At 40.5% G+C, this 24,971-nt stretch overlaps 1 protein-coding gene across 1 annotated transcript in view; it reads right to left on the bottom strand.

The window, feature by feature from the left end:
- Positions 1-23,675, bottom strand: part of LOC138868698 (uncharacterized) — a 29,051-nt gene extending 5,376 nt beyond the window's left edge. Inside the window, exons 1-3 of the mRNA XM_070146265.1 lie at positions 23,552-23,675; positions 23,374-23,393; positions 7,452-7,700 (exon numbers count right to left, since the gene is read on the bottom strand). Of these exons, the coding sequence (XP_070002366.1) occupies positions 7,452-7,700; positions 23,374-23,393; positions 23,552-23,675 (393 nt within the window). The remainder of the gene's footprint in view (positions 1-7,451; positions 7,701-23,373; positions 23,394-23,551) is intronic.
- Positions 23,676-24,971: the final 1,296 nt, after the last annotated feature.

The following is a 24,971-nucleotide window of genomic DNA, read 5'->3' as shown; positions in this document are numbered from 1 at the left end:
ACAGGTGATTCACTACCTTAACCCTCTACACTACTATTTCTTTCCCAAATTCTCTCATTTCATTCCAAAGCCGTTCAATATGCAAATCCGAAGCAAATAAATGCGCAAGTAGCAAGTAAGATGCATCAAGATAGTCTTTTTATTTCGGGTGCACCTATCCTAGACAGACCCAACCCCTGTATTGAATTTCCAAAGTCAAAATGCACATGATGCAAACAAACGTTCCTACTAGGGATCCGACATGAGGTATTGTTATACTAGGTTTAAAATCTGGGTTTATTGTTCTAGACCTGGCTTACCCGAGCGGACAAGTCGAGCCGAGGAGGGGCTGCGTATTGGTAACGAAAAGATCATCCGGCTTTGCAACTTGTCCTAACCTCGTTCTATTTGGGATATGACACTAACAGAATGAAGTCACGACCAGCGTGCACTCGTCGGGAGAGAGAAGAGAGGGGTTTCGTAGCAGTTTATATACAATTCAGATAATATGAAAACTGTAAAAAGCAACAATTAGCACATTAGGCCCAAACATGTAATAAAACCAGATAATTAACAAAGCCAAATATAACAATTATTTTAAACTCGAACTCTTGAACCCTTAACCAGAGATTTTGGGTTCGATCCCCAGCAGAGTCGCCAGAGCTATCACACCTCCTTTTTCCTACACCCCGAAGGGCGTAAAGGAGTTTTTCCAATTAAAGGACAATCGAAACGGGATTATTATTAAAAGATTCAGAGTCGTCACTTGGGAGATTTATGGTGTCCCAAGTCACCGGTTGAATCCCGAATCGGGGAAAGGGTTGACTCTGTTCAACAGTCCGTGAACCAGAAATCCGAGTAAGGAATTCTGTTAACTCGGGAGAAGGTGTTAGGCATTCCCGAGTTCCGTGGTTCTAGCAAGGTCGCTCAACTGTTATATTCGGCTTAATTATCTGGTTTTAAACAATTATGAACCTATGTGCAAATTTTAACCTTTTAACCGCTTTTATTTAATTAATTAAAGAAGATTGCAACGTTATTAAAATACCTCTCGAACCACGTCACATAAATGCACCCGTGGCTTTTGAAATATTTTAACATCGTTGAGATTTGGATTTGGGTCACATAAATGCGCACCCGAGTTTAAGGAAATCAATACGCATTGTTAAGTTTGCGAGGGCCATGGAAATTTACTAAACGGCACGCCTCAAATTCTAAGTATTTTAAAAGAAGTAACTAAACGAGGGCCATGCAATTTGTCATCTTTGTTTGGCACGACGCACCTCAAAATATTCTACTTAAAGGTCTCTATACTAATTCATGAGGGCCATAATTATTTCGAATTAACCCATTGCGGCTCACCTCACATTCATCTAAGAGAAATTAATTAATTATGGGAAAAGAAGAAACCCAGAAGTCCAACACATGTATAGAGCTAAAAACCCGACCTAAATCTGCCATTTAACAACCAAGCAAATGAGGGAGTTGAGCTAATAAAATTCATTAGGCCCCAAACGTGCTATTCCGATTTTTAGGCCGATTTCTCCAAATCCAAACCCATGAAACCATGCCTAATGCTGGGCTCACAAGTTGAATTTACGCAGGTGCATCCCAACATTGAATTAACGCCAGCTTTCAACATCATATCTTTCATGCAAGAATGACTTATATTTCAAGATAAATTATAGAGAAGACCTAAATTAATCAGTACGCATATATTATATGCATTGGCAAAGAGACTTTACACAATAATTCAACACTAACCATACTCAGCATTCAAAACCATACCCTAATTACCAAAGTGAACAAGGACCTATATTACTCTTTGCCATATGCTAGTTTTAACATTAACAAACTGCTTTACGGAAGATAAAACTAGACATATTTTGCAACCACTATTATTCAAACCAATTACATGAACTGTAGAGTTTCCAATCAGAACAATTCTAGTGATTAACTCATATCATCAAATCTAAACACTAATGATAGGTGTGGAACTCAAATCGACTCATAGTAGCATCCATCATAACAGTCCCAATACATGAGTATTTGATAGGGAATCTTAGTTAAGCTAGTTAAAATAAGAAACCAAAGTTCAAGCATAGCCTTAACATACATGGCTTGATCATAACTGAACGCAAAATTTATTCAAGCAATCAAATTAATTTGGAAAAAACACACATGAATAGTTCTTTAGTAATCAACTCATTCACTATCAACCACAGGGCTACATCTTTCACATCTCATACATTCTAAAGTGTTAAAACATACCTGGAAAATGGAAGGAAATAAGAGAGGTGAGATCAACAGCCAAGCAGCAACAGAATAACAGAGGAACAGTGCCCAAAATTGATGAAACAGTAACCAAAATACCAAATGTAAACCAACAATTTCCAAAGATAACCAAACTTAATTCATTCCACAATCAAAACCCAAAACCTTGAGTTTTCAGCCATTTCAACCAAGCTAATCAGATCAGAAAAGCAAAAAACTAACCAGGACTTTCAATACTTTTCAGATATTCCCCAGATTTCCAAGTTATATTTTGACTTATAAAGAAGCTGTCGTTTTTATATTTCTGGAATTTTTGCTCTCCTTTTTTCTCTGATTTTTCAGAATGTTCCTCCCTTAAAGTCTCTTCCTTGAAAGGTAAGAAAGACTGACTTTATAGGCAAGGCAAGTAGGGCAGCCTTAAGGGATCAATTTTTGCACTTAAAACCTTCTGAAATTTTCATTTTAGCTTAGGTCTCCCTCTTTTAAATCTCAGAACTTCAAAATAGTCCCCCTCTCCAGCTTCCTAGAAGCTTCCTAGTTAGTTAGAAAAAGATTCCCTACCCAAGTTTCCCAATTTACCCCTTAATGACCCTGTTATTACCTTGGTTAACTCTGCTACCTTTCAGCTCATGGGTCAAGTTGACCCAACATTTAACCCCAACCTGGACTGACCTCTTTCTTTGGGCTTTCAAACCCAACACGAAACCAACCCAATTCAGTATTTACTAACAAACCCCAACTCTGAATGAAATCCAGAGAAACAGAAACAATTCGTGCAAAATTTCTACTTATTCCAATTGATGCAACTAAGCACTTAATGAAATTTGAACTAAATTATTAACAAATTCTGAAACTACTTAAAGTAAAGAAAAGTTCTTAACAAAAAAAAACTATCGTACATGTAATTAACACTCTGAAACTAGAAAACTAAGATTTTCAAAAGCACGGGAAGAAGCAGAAAACAGAAAAACAAATGAAGAAAAGATTAAACCCAAGAAAGAAAAGAAAGTACCCAGAAAAGGTTCGGGAAATGAAATAGGGAGCCTGGGTCTTCAAATCATCCGAGTTCTGGCCTATTTTGAAGTTAAGTGTGTGTTCTTAACAAGAACACACGAATAAAATCAATTTAGATCGGAAAAAATCAACAAACACTCGATTTAGGATTTTGGAATTTCTAGGGTTCGTCTTCAAATCCAGATTCGAGAGGATTCAAGGGTGTTCGAGGGAAACTGATATAGTATTTGGGAAGAGGGGTTCGTGGAGGTCCCGGGGTGTAATTTTGGTGAGGATCGGAGCCGGCGCCGCCGGGTAGGGGGTTGGGAATTCTAGGACGGCGGCTAGGGTTTGAGGTTTCAATTTGAAATTCGAATGGTTGAGGTTCGATTTGAGGGAAAAGGGGTGCGGATCTGTGATGTGGAGATGGAGGAGGGTATTTGGTGTAAGTTTGGTGGCGATTTGCGGTGGCGCCGCCACTGGCGGTGGAGGATTTGGGGGCGGCTAGCTAGGGTTTTAAAGGAGAGTCCCAGGGGGGTAGGGCAGCGTTTGGACATATAAATATCTTTACCTCCCCTGTTCCAATCCGTTCGATCAGATCAGTTCAACGGTCGAGATGAAGGGGACTGGAACGCCGTCGTTTGGTTAAGTGGGGGGAACCGAACCAGGTCAGGGGTGGAGCTGGGTCATGCCAAACGGGTTTCAGGGGGGGGGGGGAAATGTTTGGGCCTAGGGTTTGCAGCCCAAGCCAGCCTCTTTATTTGTTTTTTTTCCTACCTTCTTTTTTTTCAATTTTTTTTTAGTTTCCTTTTAAATCAAAATTAAAAATAATCCTATATTAATCACTAATTTAATTATCCTATTACATTAATTAACTCTAAATAACATTTACCACAAATAATTAACAACCAAATTCAAAGAAAAACTAGCAAAATTCGAAATTAAAAATTAAAAGTGCAAAATAAACTATATTTTTGTAATTTTTCCCATTCTTATAAAACAAACTAATTTTCTAATTAATCTTAAAATGTAGAATTAAATCCTAAATGCAAATGAAACATATTTTTGTATTTTCTGTTAATTAAATAAAATAAATATGCACAGACAAATGCAAACTTTTAACATAAAATTCCACGAAAATCCACAAAATTGCAAACACTGAAAGAAATTACTTTGTGTTGAATTTATGAGAGTAATTCATATAGAGCAAAATTCACGTGCTCACAGTCTACTTCAACAATTCAAACTCCCCTCGCCTTTAGTATTTTTAAATTCAGACCCTAAATGTATGTTTAAGTCATGCTATTTATGTGTTTTGCTTGAGGAGGTATACATGAGCCTTTTATTTGTTTACATGCTTCTCCTAATGTGCAGTACTATGTGTTTTTTTATGTCGCCTTGGATTTTTCACCTTTTGAAACCTAAAGTCAGCCTAATATCCCTCCTCTTTAGGAATAGTAGTCCTAAATTCCTCCGGGACTGATAGGAAAGGGCGGGTAACAACATGTAATAGAGGTCGAGACCAATCCACGCTTTAATACCTTCATGAGGTGGGAAGGGTAGATATGGATATGATGATCGGTGTGCTAATACCACGTGTATCCCCTCTTCTGAGGATTGTCATACCAGGTATCACATTGATGTGATCCATATTATAAATAAACCTAAGACCCTCCTCCCCTTTTTTCCTCTTTTATATTTTCTAGTATTTGTAGAACTGTAACTCTTTCTTTCGAAATCCGCATTCTAACTATTTTCAAACTCTTATGTGTTTAAATCCCCTACTATTTGTGCCTATACCTGTTTGTTTGCTAAATTGCACAAATTCACAAAAAACTATCTGGCCGGGAACCACACTAGTGGATCCTGAGGGTGCGTAACACCTTCCCCTAAGGATAATTTCAAGCCTTTACCTAATCTCTAGTTATCAAACAAACTTAGAAGTGATTTGTTTCAATATATATATTACGAAAAAACTAATTTTATTAATTTCAAGAAGTATACAGTTGTAAAATCATTTGCTGGAAAAAGCAATACTAAAAATGAAACTTAAATTTCAAGAAAGTGACTAGTGGAATTGATGCTACCGGTAATTTTCTTATTGGTTCTCTAGTCGAATCGTCCCGTTTTGACTGTTTTGATATGGTGCAGTGGATGTGACTGCTCTTCCTTTAACCAAAGGTCTCGAATTCGAGCCCTGGGTAGAGAAAAATCCTTAGTAAGGAGCGCTTCTCCCCGAATGGAGTCCTACACAGCGTGAATTCGGATATAGTCGGGCTCCAATTTGGGTATTGGACACTGGGTGGGAAACCAATAAAAAATATAATAGGACTAGGTTTTCTTAACACCTAAAATTTGGTCATTCACTGTACTATATATATATATATATATATATATATATAATTTACGTCATATTAGAATTGTTGAATGTAGAATAATATTGTTGCTTTAATAATGAGACTTCCACACATGTACATGGAACTCTATATACATGAAACATTGAGAAGCTTCGTAGTTGCTATCTTCCATCGTTAGCGCATATGTATACGTTTCAATTCTCTCTCTTTCTCTCTCTCTCGTTTTGTGTAATTGTACCCCATTTTCTGTTTTGATGCTACACAAATATGTGTTTATGGTTTTATGACTTACGTGGTTTATTGGTTTCATTCCAGGAAGATTTTGGGTTGATGTAGATCCTTTGGTTGTTGACTTAGAAGCTTAGTTAGAAATATTGACCAAACTTTGACTATTGTAAAAATGACCCCGAAATGGTATTTTGATGGCTCCGGTAGTTTCGTATTATGATTTTGAAATTCGGCATATGCCCGGAATCCAATTCAGTAGTTCATAGGTTGTTTTGTTGAAAATTAGCAATTCGAAGTTTAGAAGTTTGACCGTAAGTTGACTTTTGGGTATCGGGTTCTAAATTGGATTTTGGGACTTGGAATAGGTCCATTATACTATTTAGAACTGGTCTGCAAAATTTGATATCATTTTGAGTTGATTTGATACGATTCAGACGCTTAGTTGTTATTCTAGAAGTTCAGAACTTTACTTTGAAGTTCATGCGTTTTGGTAGTTCCAGATGTTATTTTTTATGTTTTGATCGAGCGAACGAGTTCGAATGATATTTTCAAACTTGTGTGGATGTTTGGTTTGGAGCCCCGAGGGCTCAGATGAGTTTTGGACGTGTCGTAGAATGGTCTGGACTGAAGTAGGAACTACTAGTGTGCTGATACCTTAGTTGTCAAAATTACGAGCCCCAACATCACAATTGTGATCCTAGCAGGGGGTCTCAGGTGTCGCAATTGCGATACCTGGGTCGTAAATGCGAATAGTGTCAGGAAATTAGGTAGTTCGTATTTGCGACAAATGTGTTGCATTTGCGATGAGGACAGGATATGCAAATGCAAAGCTGATCACGCCCAACTATGCCGCCTAATAGGTCTAGCGGTCGTTGCAAATATAATCCGGTTTACAAGTTCGGAATTGAATCCCGCAGGGAATTAGCCTATTAATTACAATTATTTGATTCGCACGAATTCAACTAATCAACCTTCAGAAATATGAAAAAATGATTTAAATATTTACTAACTAAGAGTAAAGCAATTAAAATGCAGTAATCTATAACTAACAGAGGAAATATTGTGGACGAGATTTGGAAAAGTCTACGATTATGATTTTCCCTATTGTCGGAATCTCCCCCACCACGTTTCTTACAAATTCGCCTAAGTATTCTCTACCGATCGTGAGTACTTTGGGAATGGTAGCTCTCTCTCTCGAGTAACTAGCATAATTTACTAGACGTATTATCTCAAACTACGCTAGTTGGAACGAATTCACCGCTTACTACAATTATTCCAGGGTTTTGTCATCTCTATTACTGTGTTTAAACCCTTTGTATTGATCTCTCAAATACTTTAGGAGTGGTTTGTTCAACAACTACCTAAATGTATACTCTCTCTTGGGCAATATATGCACTAAATATGCACAATTAATTGAGAGCTTTTCAATTAACAACAATGAAAATATAGTTGAACAAGTCGAGAAAAAATCAAAGGCAAATCTATATTAAATGTAGTAGAAAATCATCCTCCAGTCAGTTTCATCAAACCTTAGAATAGACAATTAGCTACTCATAAATGTAACAACAATCGTCGTGATGTTTAAACACATTAAACTACAAACTACAAAGAAAAACTCACTGATCGGTCATCGCCTTCATCTTCGAAGGCCTCATATGTAGTTGTCCACTCTTCATCCTCTGCTCCCTCCTCAACATCATCATCATTATCCTCTTCGAACTGCTTTGGCTCGACCTCAAACTGCTCTAACGTGTTGACATCCTTATCCTCTGGGAGTCGTTGGCCATCGCTAAGCCCAACCAGCTGTTGAGCATAAGCATTGAGCGGGAAACACTCCTCCAAGATGGCCCACTCCTCCGTAGTGGCCGACTGTTGATACCCAATATTTTCCTATAAAATTTAAAATGCATATATATATATATATATATATATATCTTCAAAATCATACATTAGCATCAATTGGTATTTTTCCATATTTTTATATTTTTTAAATTAATTTATCTCAGTATTTTATCCATACAAATAATTACAAATTGCATCACAAATATTTTAAAATATTTCTTGATTTAATATTACTATTTACAGTCCTATTGAGTCTAAATTATTTCATAAATATCCAAATTGACACCTTTTGGCTATAATTGCAATAACCTTGCAATTATAACCCATGCATATATCACTGCAATATTTTACCAGAAATTGGTCCATTATATTTTTAAAATATAGAATAATTATTCTAAAGCACCTTTGTGCATAAAAATTATTATTTTTTATTTATTGATTAATTATTTTATAAAATAATTTTTTATTCAAATACTTGGGTATTCAACAAATAGCCTTTTTATTCCTTTATTTTTTCGGACCTAGCCTACTAAGTCAGCCCAATTTCAACCCCCCAATCCCAATTCAATTAAACCAGGCCCAAAAACCACCCAGCCCAATGCTAGAGACACCTACCCGACCCAAAATCCCAACAAATCGTGGTCGTTGATCCTTTAGATCAACGGTCCACATTAAGACTTTCCTTTTTTATTCCTAATGACCCCTAACCTTAAATTATTTCCTCCATACAGCCGCCCCTGAAACCCTCTCCTCTCTGGTTCTCTCTGAGACTAAGCCCTAACCCTAATCGCCGCTACCCAAAACCAGTTCTAATATCTTTGATTCCTACTCGATCTATGGATTCCCATGGCTGTACGAGGCCTCTACTTGTCTCCTATTACCCCTGGTTGCTCGATTGTGTTGTTTTGTGGAAGGACCTCGAAGAGATTTGGTCGTGATCTCGTTTAAAACTTTTCAAGAGTCTGTCTATGGCCTGTGAGTGATTTCTATCAAAGTTTCACGACTCAAATCTTTGATTCAAATGCCAGATTCTCTTTTACCATTTCTCTTTTCTTCAAAACTTAGCATTCAGACTTGAATCCGTCCAGATCCTTGTAGATCTGTACCAATTTGAGTTCGTCATTGTTTTTTCCTTAAGGCTCCTTTATTTCTTTACTGATTAATCAATTTTTGAACATTTTGTTATATAAGGGTTTATTTTTCTTGTTGTTTGTTGGTTGAACCTATGGGTATCTGACGTATTTTCAAACTTCCATGGCTATTCTTTTAGGTTTTTTACTTCTCTACTACTAACCGATTTTTAAACACTACGCTACTTCATGTTTCGATTTCTATGATTTCTGTTGTTCGAATCTCTGTGGGTTGACGTGCTTTCAAGTTTTCCATGGTTGTTTTCCTTCTTTAAGTGTTTTCAAATTAGTTTTTTTTAGAATTATTTTCCGTCTAATTTCTCTGTGTTCATAAAAGTTTTACTTAGCCTATTTTGTTTATGCGAATTGATATGTTCTTTCCAGAATTGTTGAGTGATTTGCTCGGTTAAAAAATTCGTTTGCATGATTCTTGATTATTTCCATGTTTATGACCTTAATTAGTCGTTCTTGCCTTATATGATTGTTGTATATTTACTGATTCTTTCCTTAATTAAACCCTTGATTATTTTATTTTGAAGTTCTTTATTTGGTTTGATTTGAACTCCCTTCCTTAATAAGGCCTCCGCTTCTTTACTTCTTTACTCTGTCTGATTTGAACCTCTTGCCTTAACTAGTTCTTGTTATTACCGTTGGCTAATTGCCCTTAATTAAGGGGAAGAGTATGCTGAACCTCTTTGTGTGATTGATTTTGAGATCCCTTAATTGCTGATTATTGATTACTTTACCTTATTTGCTCTACTCTTGAACTACTATATAAACTCTCTTATTTAACTTCTTAAAGACACGAACATTAGTTCATCACTACTCTTACACTCTAAAAGCTCTCTATTCTTTCTGCTACTTATGATTTTCGTTAGTCTTGCCAGTTGTAAGCAAAGGCTGGAAATTGCACAACACATATCTTACATCTTGTGTTCTCTTTCCCTAATTGGTATGCCTCTGATTAAATTTTAGAACCTAAACCTTATGAGTTTCATTATTGCCTTAGTCCATCAGTCCTGAGTTAATTCCTGCTCCTGTTTACTATCTATCTAGCATGCCTAATATACCTTGTTCAATATGTGATTAGCATGTCTCAACTTACTTGCTTGTTTACTGTTTATCTAACATGCCTAATATTGTCTGGTTCCATATATGATTAGTTTGTCTAAATTATGCTGGCATGTCTATTGTTTACCTATCATGTTTAAATATTATTTTGATCAGCATGCCTACACTATGTCTACTTGTTGATATTTGCCTAGCCTGTCCATTTAAGTTCTTGCCCATTCTGTTTTGCTCATGCTAAATCATCTAGTCCCTTAGGTAACTCTAGTTGTGTTGTTGGTTCTATCCAGTGTTCATGTGTTTTCAATGTGGCTTTACTGTGATCCTTGTTCTATGTCTCAATGACCTACCTTATAGCTAACCTACTAGTTCTGAAGAACCCCTTGAGAATTCTATGCACCCTATTGTTTATGTGCTCCACTATACACTAAGGTGTATTCTATGTGTCCCCAACCCCTCTCTCCTTGTTTGGAACCTGCTTGCCAAGTGTTTCTGAATATGGTTGTTCTATGATTTGTGTTTGACTTAAAAGTGTTTTTTCATACTTTTCTCAAGCTGTTTTACCTCCAAATTAGTACTGTTTTTTTAGAAAATCTATTCATCTCTAAGAATCCTCTCTATACTGTTTACCAAAACTTTTTCAAATCATGTCAAGCACTCTTACTTATTCTTGGGTTATTAAGTCCTGCCCCTCTATTATGTGTACTACTAAGAGGTCCCTGAGAACTCTCTGAACTCTGGTATATTAGGGCTAGCTCTTCCATCATGCACATAATTAGTCTTTATTTGAGAAAGTCTGGGTGTGAGTACTGCCCAGGATCCTTGAGGTCCTTATGGAACTCTGACACACCCGGACACAAATGTGGCAATGAATCTTGGGCATTTGAAACTAGTGAAGGAGTGGTACACTAGGATTTGCTTTGGGCCTACTTCAAGCTCCCTATAGCTTAATTTATAATCTATCTATGTAATTTCTATTCAATCATTGGTCTGTAATAATTAAATGTAAACAGATATTGGAGTTACTAGTCAAAAGGGAGGGTAGTTATATGGTACTGTGGGCAAAGCTGGGTAGATAACATGGCTATAGGGTTTATTTTGGTCGAAATGTATTTGTTAGATAACATGCTTATAGGGTTTGCTTTGATTGAAATAAGTTCTGCCTACTTTGCTTTACATGATTAGACACCATGTCTATAGGGACTAAAATAGCTAAGGTTCAACTTTCGTTGCAGCATATATTCAAAGCCATCTTTTTAGAAATCATGCATGTAGGTTTAGTTCGTTGTCACACTTGCTCAGTCAGTATGCGTGTCTAATAAGAACTAATAGCAGTTTCACTCATTAAAGATAGAATTCATGTCCATAGAGTAATTATCATATTAAAACTGGAACTTCATACAATGTCTTGTTAAACATCAACGGAAAACATACCTATAGGATAAAGAACTTCAAACTGTTTCCCAAAATTGTGACTGCATATACATAGTTAGGCAAGCCTTAGGACGTGAAATCACTTTGAAGCCGGTTCTGTTTATGTGTGAAATTATCAAGGATTATTAGGCTGTAAAACCACTAGGCAAGCTGGTTAGGACCCTACTACTTACCTTAAAACAAACACTGCATATTCTGTTTTGTGATGTTCATCTAGATATCATGTTCCTAGGCTTTCTGTACTTATTTAAAATCAGTTGTTTGAGAAATGTTGCTTATCTGCTTATGTACATGTGGAGGTAAACATGAGTGTATACGGTAAACTTAGGGGATCTAATTTCGCCGTCATTATGATGCCCCGCGAATATGCTTCTCAAGGTTCGAGACCGATGTCTAGGTTCGCTATCGAGGACCGTTAGGGCCCGACCTTGGGGAAGTGCAGACCAACGACTATATTAGAGATGAGGGGGGTTCCCAAGGCACTTAGCCAAGACTGACAGAGCCTAGAAGACTATTCTAAACCCAACTCAGGGCGTCAAGACATCATGTCGATCTGTCCCATCCCTACTCCTTTATCATTACTGTATTTTGTACTATGTTGGGATTTCCCTCCTATATAAAGGGGATCCCAATCATTTTATGGCACACTGTTGCTTCAGCTACTCCACACGCAATATACAAGACCATTCTCTTTGCTCTCTAGCACATTCTCTCAATATTATTGTTTCCATTTATTGTCTTCACACTTGTTCTTCATTTATTGCTTATCATTGGCCATAAAGAGCCTCCATTGATTTTATTATAACTGTTAGTCACATAGATACTGCCTTTCAATAGCTCATAATCGAGTTCCGAGATCGATCTCGAGGCCCCGAATAACCAATCAATCAGTTTGATTATAGCTCTCTTCTTAAATTTATTTCATCTCTAAATCTCATATACTTAGCATCAACTGCTTAACAAACTTGCATAAAAATAGATCATGTATTTTTTGAGTCCCATCAAAAAATTTAATTGTTATTACTATTTCCACGGTAAATAGTTTGGCGCCAACTATGGGGCTAAAAATAATAGTGATTATTTTCTTGCTGGTTTTGTCACACAACGCAAGTTATCTTTCACACCTGTTCTTGTCCAAGATCTTCAAATTTCAGGTTGAAATGCCTAACTCTTCATATAGAGATGAAAACAACTACTTGGAAGACCGGGGAGAAAGTGTTGTGGATGTTCCAGCCTGGGCACCAAAAGAGATCCCTCAGCTCGTCATTCATATGATTATTGGAGGGACCGACATTCCCTATGGGCCCATGATCAAGAAGACAAAAATATCTGCCTTAATAGAAAGGCCAATCCGAGACCGCGTGGCCGAAGACACCCTCGTGTTTAGCGAAGATCTCGAGACCTTGACAGAACCACACAACGACACGCTAGTAATCTCATTTCTTTTAAAAAGTGTCCGAGTTAAACGTATGCTCGTGGATCCAGGCATCTTGGCCAACGTGATCAAGTCAGGGATAGCAAAGCAGCTTGGCTTACTCGACCAGATCATACCCGCCTCCGGGGTCCTCCACGGCTTCAACATGACCAGCGAAGTATCAAAAGGAGAAATCACCCTCCCAGTCGACATGTCTGGCACGGTTCAGAACACTAAGTTTCAAGTCATCAATGGAGACATATGGTATAATGCATTGCTTGGCAGGCCGTGGATACACAACATGAGGGAAGTACCGTCAACCCTGCACCAGATGATTAAAACTACTACAAAGGACGACATAATGACCATATATGGAGAACAACGTGCAGCGAAAGAAATGTTCGCGATTTACCAGGAGGAGTTGACCCCTGTACTCCCGACCTCGGACGTGTATGGGAACATACAGACCCCCGAGGATTACGAAGAAGATTTCCTCGCTACTCGAACATTCGTTGCCTTCGAAGAGTTGGATGTAACGAAATCGACGATCGAAGATCTGGAGCAAGCTGTTTTGATCGAGCACCTCCCCGATCGTAAGGTATATCTAGGAAAGAGATTAACCCCCTAACTCAAGAAAAATTTTATTCAATCTTTTTATCGATAATATCGACTGTTTCACATGGTCCCACTTAGACATGATAAGTATCCCGCCGGAAATAACCTCCCACCGACTGAGTGTCGACCCTAAGTTTAAACCGGTGAAGCAAAAAAGAAGACCCAGTCCGAGATAAAATACGCATTCATCAAGGATGAGGTAATGAAACTCCTTAAAATAGGGTAGGGAGGTAAAGTACCCCGAGTGGATGGCTAATGTAGTAGTGGTACCTAAAAAGGGAAATAAGTTAAGAATGAGCGTAGACTATAAAGATTTAAATAAGGCGTGTCCCAAGGATTCGTTCCCATTTCCTAACATCGATCATTTGATCGATGCTACGGCCCGCCACGAGACCCTCACCTTTCTCGATGCCTATTCGGGGTAAAATCAAATTCAGATGAATGCCGAAGACATGGAGAAGACCTCGTTCATCACAAAGTATGGTACCTACTGTTACAATGTAATGCCTTTCAGACTGAAAAACGCAGGGGCTACATGCCAGCGTCTAGTTAAAAAATGTTTTAGAGTCAAATAAGCAAATCTATTAAAGTTTATATTGACGAAATGCTAGTTAAGTCCCTGCATGTAGAGGACCATTTAACTCATTTGCAGGAAATATTCGACATCCTCAAAAGTTACAACATGAAGCTCAACCCCGAGAAATGTGCCTTCAGAATAGGTTCGAGCAAATTCTTATGCTTTATGGTATCAAACAGGGGATCGAGATTAACCCCGATAAAATCAAGGCCATCGAAGAAATCATGGTGGTAAACAATGTAAAGGCCATGCAATGGCTAACAGGTCGGATAGCGGCTCTGGACAGATTCATATCTAGATCATCCGATAGGAGCCATCATTTCTTCTCCTTACTCAAAAGAAAGAACAACTTTGAATGGACTCCAAAGTGCCAACGTGCCTTAGAAGAGCTAAAGCGATATTTGACTAGCCCACCTCTGTTTCACACACCAAAGGTGGATGAAACGCTATATCTATACCTAGCCATATCCAAGATAGCGGTAAGCGGCATTCTAGTTCGAGAAGAGCAAGTAATGCAATTCTCTGTTTATTACGTAAGCCGAACCCTAGGGGATGCTGAAACTAGGTATCCATACCTCGAAAAATTGGCTCTTGCGTTAATAAGTGCATCGCGAAAATTGGAACCCTATTTTCAATGCCATCATATTTGTGTTCTAACGACATACCCCCTCCGGAGCATATTGCACAAACCCGAATTATCGGGTCGATTGGCCAAATGGGCTATCAAACTTGGGGGGTATGATATCGAGTATCAACCTCGAACAACCATCAAGTCCTAGATTCTGGCAGACTCTGTGGCTGATTTCTCACTCTCCCTCGTGCCCAAGGTAGAAAAGGAACTTTTACTGAAATCAGGCACGTCTTCTGGGGTATCGACCCTGTTCACTAATGGCACCACAAACGTGAAAGGTTCCGGACTAGGTATAATGCTAAAGCCACCTACGGGCGGCATAATCAGGCAATCCATAAAAACTGCAAAATTGACTAACAACGAGGCTGAGTAAGAGGCTATGATTTCAAGTTTAGAATTGGCCCAAAGCTTGGGAGTCGAGATCATTGAAGCAAAATGCGATTCACTCCTGGTAGTAAGCTAGGTGAATGGGAGCTACGAGGTCCGAGAAGACAGGATGCAGAGATATTTGGAAAAACTCCTAGTCACATTACGTCGCTTCAAAGAATGGACTTTAGTCCATGTACCTCGAGAGAAGAATAGCAAGGTCGATGCCCTCGCAAACCAGGGATCATTTGTCGAAGAAGACGCCCTACTCCCCGGGCCTGTCGTTCAGCTATCTAAATCAGTAATCGAGGATGGTCATGCAGAGATTAATTCCACCAGTCTAACATGGGACTGGAGAAATAAATATATTGATTATTTGAAAGATGGAAAATTGCCCGAGGATCCAAAGGAATCAAGGGCCTTGCGAACCAAAGCAACCCGATTGTCGCTCGATGAAAACAAGACTTTGTACAGAAGAACTTTTGATGGCCCCCTAGCAGTATGGCTGGGGTAAGGGGATATAGATTATGTACTCCGAGAAATTCACGAAGGCATCTGCGGAAATCATTCCGGTGCCGATGCTTTAATTCGAAAGGTAATCAGAGCAAGCTACTATAGGGAGAACATGGAAAAGGACACCAAAGAATTCGTCCGGAAGTGCGATAAATGCCAGAGATTCGCGCCGATGATTCACCAAACCGGTGAACAGCTGCACTCGGTCTTATCGCCATGGCCGTTCATAAACTGGGGGATGGACATCGTTGGACCCTTGCCAACGGCACCAGGTAAGGCTAGATTTATATTATTTATGACTGACTATTTCTCCAAATGGGTGGAAGCGCAAGCCTTCGAAAAGATAATAGAAAAAGAAGTCATCAGCTTCATCTGGGACCACATCATGTGCCGATTCGGGATTCCTTCCGTGATAAAATGTGATAAAGGGAAGCAATTCATTGGGAGGAAGGTAACACAATTCCTTGAGGATCACATAATCAAGAGAAACCTATCGACGCCCTACCACCCGTGTGCGAACGGCCAGGCCGAGTCCACAAACAAAACCATTATCCAAAACTTAAAAAAGAAACTGGAAAGTGCCAAAGAAAAGTGGAGAGAAATATTTCCGGAGGTACTGTGGGTATACCGAACAACTTCAAAATCGAGCACAGGGGAAACACCTTTCTCTCTAGTATACGGTAGCGAGGCTTTGATACTAGTGGAGGTCGGGTTGCCGAGCGCCAGATTCCGGCATGCCACTGAGAGCTCGAACAACGAGGCCATGACAATGGCCCTCAAACTGCTGGATGAAAGATGGGAAGCCTCGATGGTCCGAATGGCCACCCAAAAGCAAAGGATCGAAAGATATTATAATAGGAGAACAAACCTCCGATATTTTAGAGTTGGGTACTTGGTTCTAAGGAAAGTCACCCTTAACACCCGAAACCCCAATGAAGGAAAGATGGGCCAAAATTGGGAAGGACCGTACCGCATCATCGGAGTAGTCGGCAAAGGGTCTTACAAGCTCGGCACAATAGAGGGCGAACAACTTCCAAGCAACTGGAACATATCAATGCTAAAACGATATTATTTCTAGGGCATCCGATCTAAAATTTCGAGAACATCCTCGAGCACCCGTTGCACTTTTTTCCTTCGGTCGGATTTTATCCCTATGAGGGTTTTACCGGCAAGGTTTTTAACGAGGCAACGGCCATACGGCGCCTGAAAGAGACTCAACAAGTGCTCAAGATTTCTTTTACAATCCACCTCGAATACTGGTGGTTTAGTGTGTCCCCTCCATTTTTGAAGAATCATTTTTTTTTAACATTCCAATGCTAATGAACTTGAGGTCTATGATTTATGAAATATTGTATATGCCCATGATTCATGATTCCTCTCATGTGTACTTGACATCTTGGATTGAATGGGTTGTAATTGAAATTGATATTGATGTGAAATGTGGGGGTAAGGAGCTCGAATTATGAAATGTGGCCTAGTGCCAAGTATGATGTGATAATTGTGGCCCCAAGTGCCGATGAACTGATATATGTGAAGTAAAGATTGAAATGAGATGATATATCGGGCCATGATTGGACGCCATGCCGCACACATGGTGGTATTGTGCTGATATTGAAATCGAAAAGTGAGAATGAAATTGTGACTGAGGTACATGTCTCAAATGAAGCAACCTAGCCGATTGGGTTGTGATCGGACTCCGCGCAAGAAGGCGGTGGTATTGTGAATGATGGTGTAACAGTATGAAATGTCCCAACCTAAAGGTATGGATATTATGTGAAAGCTATGTGATTCCTTTTATTTGATGATGTGGTGTTTGTTTAAAGCTTTTGTTTAATCCTTATTATTTCTTTGTTCCTGTATGGTTGTTCTTTCGAATGAGATGGTGTTTAGTTATACATACTAGTGCTATTCGACGACACTAAAGTTCCTTTTGCCGGGGGCGCTACATCTTTATATGGATGTAGGTGGTTCCATAGCAGGCCGTGTTGGTTGCAACTAGTGATGAATCTTCCTTTTAGATGACTTGGTGAGCCCTACTTCATTTTGGGGTCCGGTATCGTTGTTTATCATGTACTTTGTATTTTGAGGTATAGCCAGAGCCTTGTTGCTGACATTTCCATATTACTCTTCAGTTGTATTTAGAGGCTTCGTAGAGAGGTTGTGGGTGGTGTTTGATATTGGAAATTAAATTAGAAGTATTGATATTTGACAAATATATTTTTCATCATCATAACTATAAAAAAAATTGTAATGTTTTGGATATTATGGTTGAAACTGCTAATGTAAATAAAATGGAAGTTGTTAATGAAATATTTACAAAGTAAGATTACTGGAGTTCATCTCCTCTTTATTCATGAACTAGTTTGGGTAGAATGAAACCTAATAGGGTTGCTTAGTCTGGTTTACTCGATTGAGCGCAGGTCGCGCTCTTGAGATTTTGGGGCGTGACACGGAGTAGATTTAGGCTTGGATTGGTGAAATTGGAATTTTGGCATTTTTCGGTTGATAGGTGAGATTTGGATATAGGGGTCTGAATGGAATTTTCGGAGTTGCAGTAGGTCTGTTAGGTCAATTGGGATGTGTGTGCAAAATTTCAGGTCATTCGGACGTGATTTGGTAGACTTTTTGATCAAAAGCGAAATTCGGAAGATTTTTCGAACTTTAGGTTTGAATCCGATGTTATTTGGTTGATTCGATGTTGTTTTTTGAGATGTTTTCAAGATTGGTATAAGTTTCGATAGTGGTATATGACTTATTCGTACTTTTGGTTGAGGTCCCGGGGGCCTCGGGGTGATTTCGGATGGTTGACGAGAGATTTTGGAGTTGAGTTTGGCAGTTGAAGTTTATTCTTGCTGTCATAACCGCATCTGAGGCTTGGGGACCGCAGAAGCAAAAGGTTAGCCGCAGATGCAAAAATTAGCTTGAGGGGTTGAAGCGCATGTGTGGATGGGTGGTCGCACTTGCGAGACCGCAGATGCGAAATGTGAAGCACAGATGCGAAAGTTGGATTTTAAGTGGAATCCGCAGATGCGGTTGTATACATCGAAATCAGAGGGTCCTATTTCTCGTCATTAAGGCATTTCAGAAGATCATCTCTAAGCCTCAAGGCTACAAGGTTGTGGCCGAGTTTCTTCCCTCGTGGTTCGTCGACGTCCAACCTAGGGATAACGTTGGACATGACCACAACAGATATGGGGAGTTCCCAAGGAGTACAACCAGGGCCGATAAAATCTATCATGCTAGTCTGAACCTGCAGCATGACATTAGCTAGTTGTCCCATCCTACTTCTTTGTCATTAATGTATTTTGTATTATGTTGGGATTCCCCTCCTATATAAAGGAGGTCTATGACACTTTGTTTTGCTATGTTGCTTCAGTTGCTTCACATGAAATATACAAGAACATTCCATTTTCTCTCTAACACATTCTTTAGATATTATTGCTTCATTTATTATCTTCATATTTGTTCATCATGTATTGCTTATCATTGGCCATAAAAAGCACCTGTTAATTTTGCTATAACTGTTAGTCACATTTCAATTGCCTTCGGTAGCTCGTAGTCAAGCTTCGGGATCGACCTCGAGGCCACGAATTTACAAGCTCGAGGCCCTGATAATTGGCCTAACGGTTTGATTATCGCACATCCTTAACTCTCATTTCTTTTCTAAGTCTCACATGCATAGCATAAACTGCTTAGCAAACTAGCATAAAAATAGATCACGTATTTTTCCCATAAACAAATTTAATTGTTATTACCATTTTCACAGTAAATAGTTTGGTGCCCACCGTGGGGCTAAAAATATTAGTGATTATTTTCTTGTTGGTTTAGCTACACAACGCAATTTATATTTCACATTTTTTCTTGTCCAAGATCTTCAATTTCAGGTAAAAATGTCTAACTCGGTGAATGGAGGTGAAAACAACAATCTTGAGGACCACGGAGAAAGCGGTGTGGATGTTTCAGGTATTGGTGTGCCACCACAAAACCCTAGGAATATGCCAGAACTAACCCTCATGGTCGCGGTCTCACGCGACGCCCAACGGGTCGATATAAGCTCGCATACTGATAGGAGCGTGCGTTAGGGAGATCCACATGAAGCTCAGAAAACCCTAACCAGGGAAGAGCGTGAGGTTAGACTTCATGTTATTTTGAAATGTTACAAGCACAACAACTAGCTATTGCCTAGCTACAAAGTCACCATAAAACTCCCAGCACGATAGCACCGGGGACAGCTCCCTTAGCCGAACAGGGACTGGAGAGATCGAGCAATAACGGGTCGATGACCGACCCTATCATTGTGAAAATGCTCGAGGACCTCACCAAAAGGATCGAATCGGGCGAGAAAATGATAGAAGCCAACAACAAAAAGGTTGAAACCTACAACTCCAGGGTTGACAAAATTTTGGGCACACCCCCCGCCCTGAAAGGTATGGATTCGAAGAAGTTCATACAAAGGTCGTTCCCCGAGGAAGCGGACCCAAAACCCATTCCAAAAAAGTTCAGAATGCCAGAAATCCCAAAGTACGACGGGACCTCAGAACCTATTGAACACATTACTGCCTACACTTAGGCAGTTAAGGGCAACTATATAAAGGACGACGAGATCGAGTCTGTCTGGTCGAATATTCCGTCGTGACCTGGTCGTACGTCCACAACCGACACCAGTCAAAAATCAGGGTCGAGGACGACCACCTGGGATCCCACTCGGTCTCAGTATATCCAAGCAGGCTCTTGGCGAAGGAGCCAAAGCCAAACAAAGAAATATATCAACCATACATCGAAGATAGAAGGAAAGCCCCGAGGCACAACCCACATCGCAATGATCGAAGGATAGACCGAGGACAGGATTCGCGAGAACTCATTAACAGAGCAAGATTTGATAGGAACGCAGGGCCAACAGGGGCACCACACTTATTAGAATAAAACTTCAATGTCGATGTATCGGACTTCATGTTCACCATCAGAAAAATCAGAGACGCCAGGTGGCCTAGGCATGTACAATCAGATCTTTCACAAAGGAATCATAACTTAGTGTGCGACTTTCACAACACGCACGACCACAGGACCAAGGAATGCTACCAACTCCAAGAAGAGGTAGCTCGACTACTTAACAAAGGACACCTCTGGGAATTCCTCTGCAACCGAGCCGAAAATCAGTTCCGAGAAAGAGAGACGGCCAAGAAGAACAAAACAAATGAGCCACAACATATCATCCACATGATCTTGGGAGGCGTCAATGCCCCGTAGGAACCCGTGATGAGAAGGATAAAAATATTCATCACCAGAGAAAAGCGAACCCGGGGATATATCCCCGAGGATACCCTCACATTCAGCGAAGAGGACATCGAGACCTTGTCTCAACTTCATAATGACGCACTGATAATCTCTTTCCTCATAAATTCTTTACAAATAAAACGTGTACTCGTGGATCCAGGTGGCTTGGCCAACATTATCAGGTCGAGGGTGATAGAGCAGCTCGGACTGCTTGACAAAATTGTGCCCGCCACTAGAGTCCTCAACGGATTCAACATGGCAAGTGAAATAACGAAAGGAGAAATCACCCTCCCAGTCACTATGGTCGGCATAACCCAAATTGCCAAATTCCATGTCATCGAAGGAGACATGAGGTACAACTCCTTGTTTGGACGATAGTGGATACACTACATGAGAGCAGTACCATCCACTCTACACCAAATGATGAAACTCCCGACAAAAGATGGGATTAAAACCATCTACGGGGAACAACATGCGGCAAGGGAAATGTTCGTGGTGCACGACGTGGCACCGGCACCAATACCTCCATCCGCAAAAAAGCCAAAGGGTAATCAAACTACACCTTCGATTAAGCCCTATTAAACAAAGTAAAGGACCGTACCATGTCCTCATCTCGAGTAAGTAGGACATATCGGTCCTCAAAACATCACTGACACATCCCACACAAAGCTAAAACTATCCCCTTTTCATTGCGTATTTCATACTAACCCTTATGCAGGCGCCCGACCAAAGTAGTCAAAGCGCTAAACCAGCTCGAAGACCTTAAGGTTTTAAAGCATTTGTTGCACTCTTTTCCTTCGACCGAGCTTTTATCCCGAATAGGGTTTTACCGGCAAGGTTTTTAACGAGGCAACACTTATATGATACTTAAGGAAGATCCAACAAGTGTTCAAGGCTTTTTTTGCAATCGACCTCGAACACTAGGGGGAATCTTCCCGGAAGGTCATACACTCGGAAAAGCTAAGAAACGCCAAATGGGGCCCCACTAGGAAAACGATGTACCGGGCCAAACTATCGAACAAATCGTGTTCGTATAGCCGGACCCCGACAGCAAAAACATGTACACTTGTACCAAATATTTGAAGAATATCTTTTATCAAAGCATCTCACACTCCAGGAGAAGCTTGGCACCTCCGCAAAAACGACTTCTCCGCTAAAAACGTCCCGAACACTCGGGGACTGGCGTCAACAATGAGACACATGAACGACCTCCGGGTTGGTACTCCAATCTCATAAGACCTCAATGAGGAATCATTAAAATCATGAAACGTCTCCAAGGCCGAAATTGCCCCGAATACTCGGGGACTAGCGTCAAAATCTCAAAAATAGCACGACCTCAGGGTCGGGATCTCCAAAATTGTATGCCCTTGATGAATCAATACAAAATTTACAAGTAACGACTTTCGAGCCACGGTATCCTTGATGACTCGGGGACTATCTCCAATCGCTATTCATTAAAAAATCCGAGGCCTCAGACCCCAAGCGGGTAGACTCAGTGTCGTAAACCTACATAAGGCAGCAACTATATCTATAAGACCTCAAGCAAGGCATGAACTACACTTCTACCAAGTGACAATATCTGTAAGACCATACTTTTACCAAGTATCCAAAATTATAAGACCTCAAAGGCATGTAAAACTTGTAAGACCTTACTAAAGGCACAAACCCGATATCAAAGTTTCGGCTATATATCAAACTTGTAAGACCCCTAAAAAGGCATACCCTTGATATAGATGTCGAAACTATATCACTCAGGACTCAAAGGCTCCGGCCTAACACAAATGACTCCGGTCACAAGGCTGTACCAGCCAAACTAACGCGACTTAGGGACGCTCGACCGTCGCTACAAAATTACAGGCCTTCAATTACTTCAAATCTACTTCGGAAAGAACCAGTTAAACAGGCTACCCTCGATACAGCAAAAAAGTTCCACCATGTCAGCTTCTAAACATCGGCTTTGAGATACTCAGCCTCTGAACCAAACCTCCTGAGGTGCTCGATCATCGCCATATAAGGACTCACAATCGAGGTTTTTTACTAAGTCGTCGAAGAGTCAGACAAATACTATTTCAAAAATGCTTATCGAGGGAAAAATAAAGCCAACATAAATTGTCGCATCGACCAAACACGTAAGATTCATTGTCGCCAGCCTAAGGAGCCTCATGGCCACACACATAAAAGGTTGTTTCGACCCAAGGCATAAGAGCCACTGTCGCCAGCCCACACAAATATGAAAACTTGAGGGTCGAATGAGCTCGAGTCGTAACCTGATTCGGAGACTGAATCTAAAAGAAGTTGTCGCCAGCCCACACTAAAAGGTCACATCGACCAAAAGCGTAAGAGTAGTTGTCGCCAGCCCACACAAAAAGGTCATATCGACGAAAGTGTAAGAGCCATTGTCGCCAGACTACACTAAAAGGCCGCATCAGCCCAAGGCGAAAGAGCCATCGTCGCCAGACCACATACATTAAAAGGTCACATTGACCAAAAACGTAAAAGTCACTATCGCCAGTCTAAATTTCAGCCACTCGAACGTCAAATAAGCTCGAGTCAATGCCCGACTCGGGGACTGAGCCCAAAATAGTTGGCCTAAATATGCCTAAGAGAAAAAGTACGTAAGAGCCTACGGGTCAGCCAGATGAGCCCCAGGGCCATATCACGACTATAAGGAGTCCTACCAACTCAAAGACCAATTCACCTGACCAAATTCAAGAAAGAAAGAGATGCAAAAAAAATAAAGCCACAAGGTTTTCGTTTTATACACATATGTGAAAAATGTGATCTTCATCTACAAACATGCTATGGAAATGCTACATATAGATGGCGGAATCTATGCCCCCAGGGGCTATGGCCTACCTGCCTCATCTTCGCTTTCTTCTGCATCAGGCAAAAGCAACCGAGCATCACGCTCATTTTCCCTCGCTCGCGCCAACTCTTTCGAGAGGGCAAATCCCCTAGCATGGATTTCCTTAAGGGTCATTCTTCGGGATTTGCAGCGAGCGTATTCTTCAACCCTCTCTTAATGGTTGAGGAACCTTCTCAGCTCATCTTGAGCACTAGCAGCATCCTTTGAGTAGATTGCCATCTCCTGGTTAGCCTTAGTTCGGCTCATTGCGGCCTCAGCCCGGGCATCAATGATTTCAGCCCTAACCTTTGAAAGCTCGAACTCGAGCTTCTTAATCATTAATGTCTGAACCAAAGCGTTGTCGTGAGCTAAGTAGAGTTAAGCCTAAAAAGCAGGAACTTTAGCCAAAGCATCCTTTCCCTCTAAAGCCAGAGCCTCCGCCGGAGCTTTCAGCTTATCATGCTTACCCCTGGCCCAGCCAACTTCATCTCGAAGAGGGCGGAATGCATGCTCACCTAGGATAGAAAACTACCTGCTCCTTCAGGTGGTTCTCGTAATTCAAGCTCCGGCCCACCTCATACTGCAAGTGTACCAACTCGACTTCCTTTTCATCACAAAGGAGCCTAGGGGATGTCTCCTCATCCAGAGGTTTCCGTATCCAGGATTCACAACGAAGCAGCCCGGACTTAAACTTGTCGAATGGCTACAGAAGAAAACCCAATAAAGAAGGGAAGGCACGAAGCTCAAAAGACCTATGACGAAACTCACCACAAAGTGAAGCCGTTGGGCTTCCTCAAAGGACAAGCGCACACCTACCAATCCAGTTCATTTAGCCCTAATAGAGCTGACTCCAGTCGAAGCACGATCGCTCAGTATATGCGACCCCGGATTTCTAGTATCTCCCAAAGTATTGTCGATGGAAAAGTAAGGCGACAACAACATTGAAACCCTCTTTCCAGAACCAAGAATCACGGACGTGGCAAGATCGGACAATGTGTCCGCTCCAAAGCCCCGGTCCTGTTTTTCCTTGCTTTGAGTGCCATCGCCCTGTAAAAGCATCTCTCGCTTGTTGTTGTTGTTCTTTAGCCTGGGGGCTGGAAATCCTTCTCCTTCACCAGAAGAGCGCGGCATAGCCTTGGAAGGCTCTCTGATGCCTACAACAACGAGTTTAATACGCATAAAGGGAAAATGCCTTTTCAAATGAAAGAAGGGAGAGGAAAGAATAGTACAGCACTCACCGTGATGTTTTGCTTCCCATCTGCCCTGACACAAAGCTCGCCACTTGCGCTCATCACAGGTAAAGTGGGTTTCCAATTTTCGGATCCAATCCGGCAAATTAGGAACGTCGCCCGACGCCCATGAAACCGCTGCAGAAAAAGAAAAAAGGGCACGGTTACGAAACAAGTTTTCATCACATGTAAAACTGATAAG

Source organism: Nicotiana sylvestris, chromosome 5 (assembly GCF_000393655.2).
Source record: "Nicotiana sylvestris chromosome 5, ASM39365v2, whole genome shotgun sequence".
Taxonomy (NCBI): Eukaryota; Viridiplantae; Streptophyta; class Magnoliopsida; order Solanales; family Solanaceae; genus Nicotiana; species Nicotiana sylvestris.
This window is presented reverse-complemented; position numbering and strand designations above follow the sequence as displayed.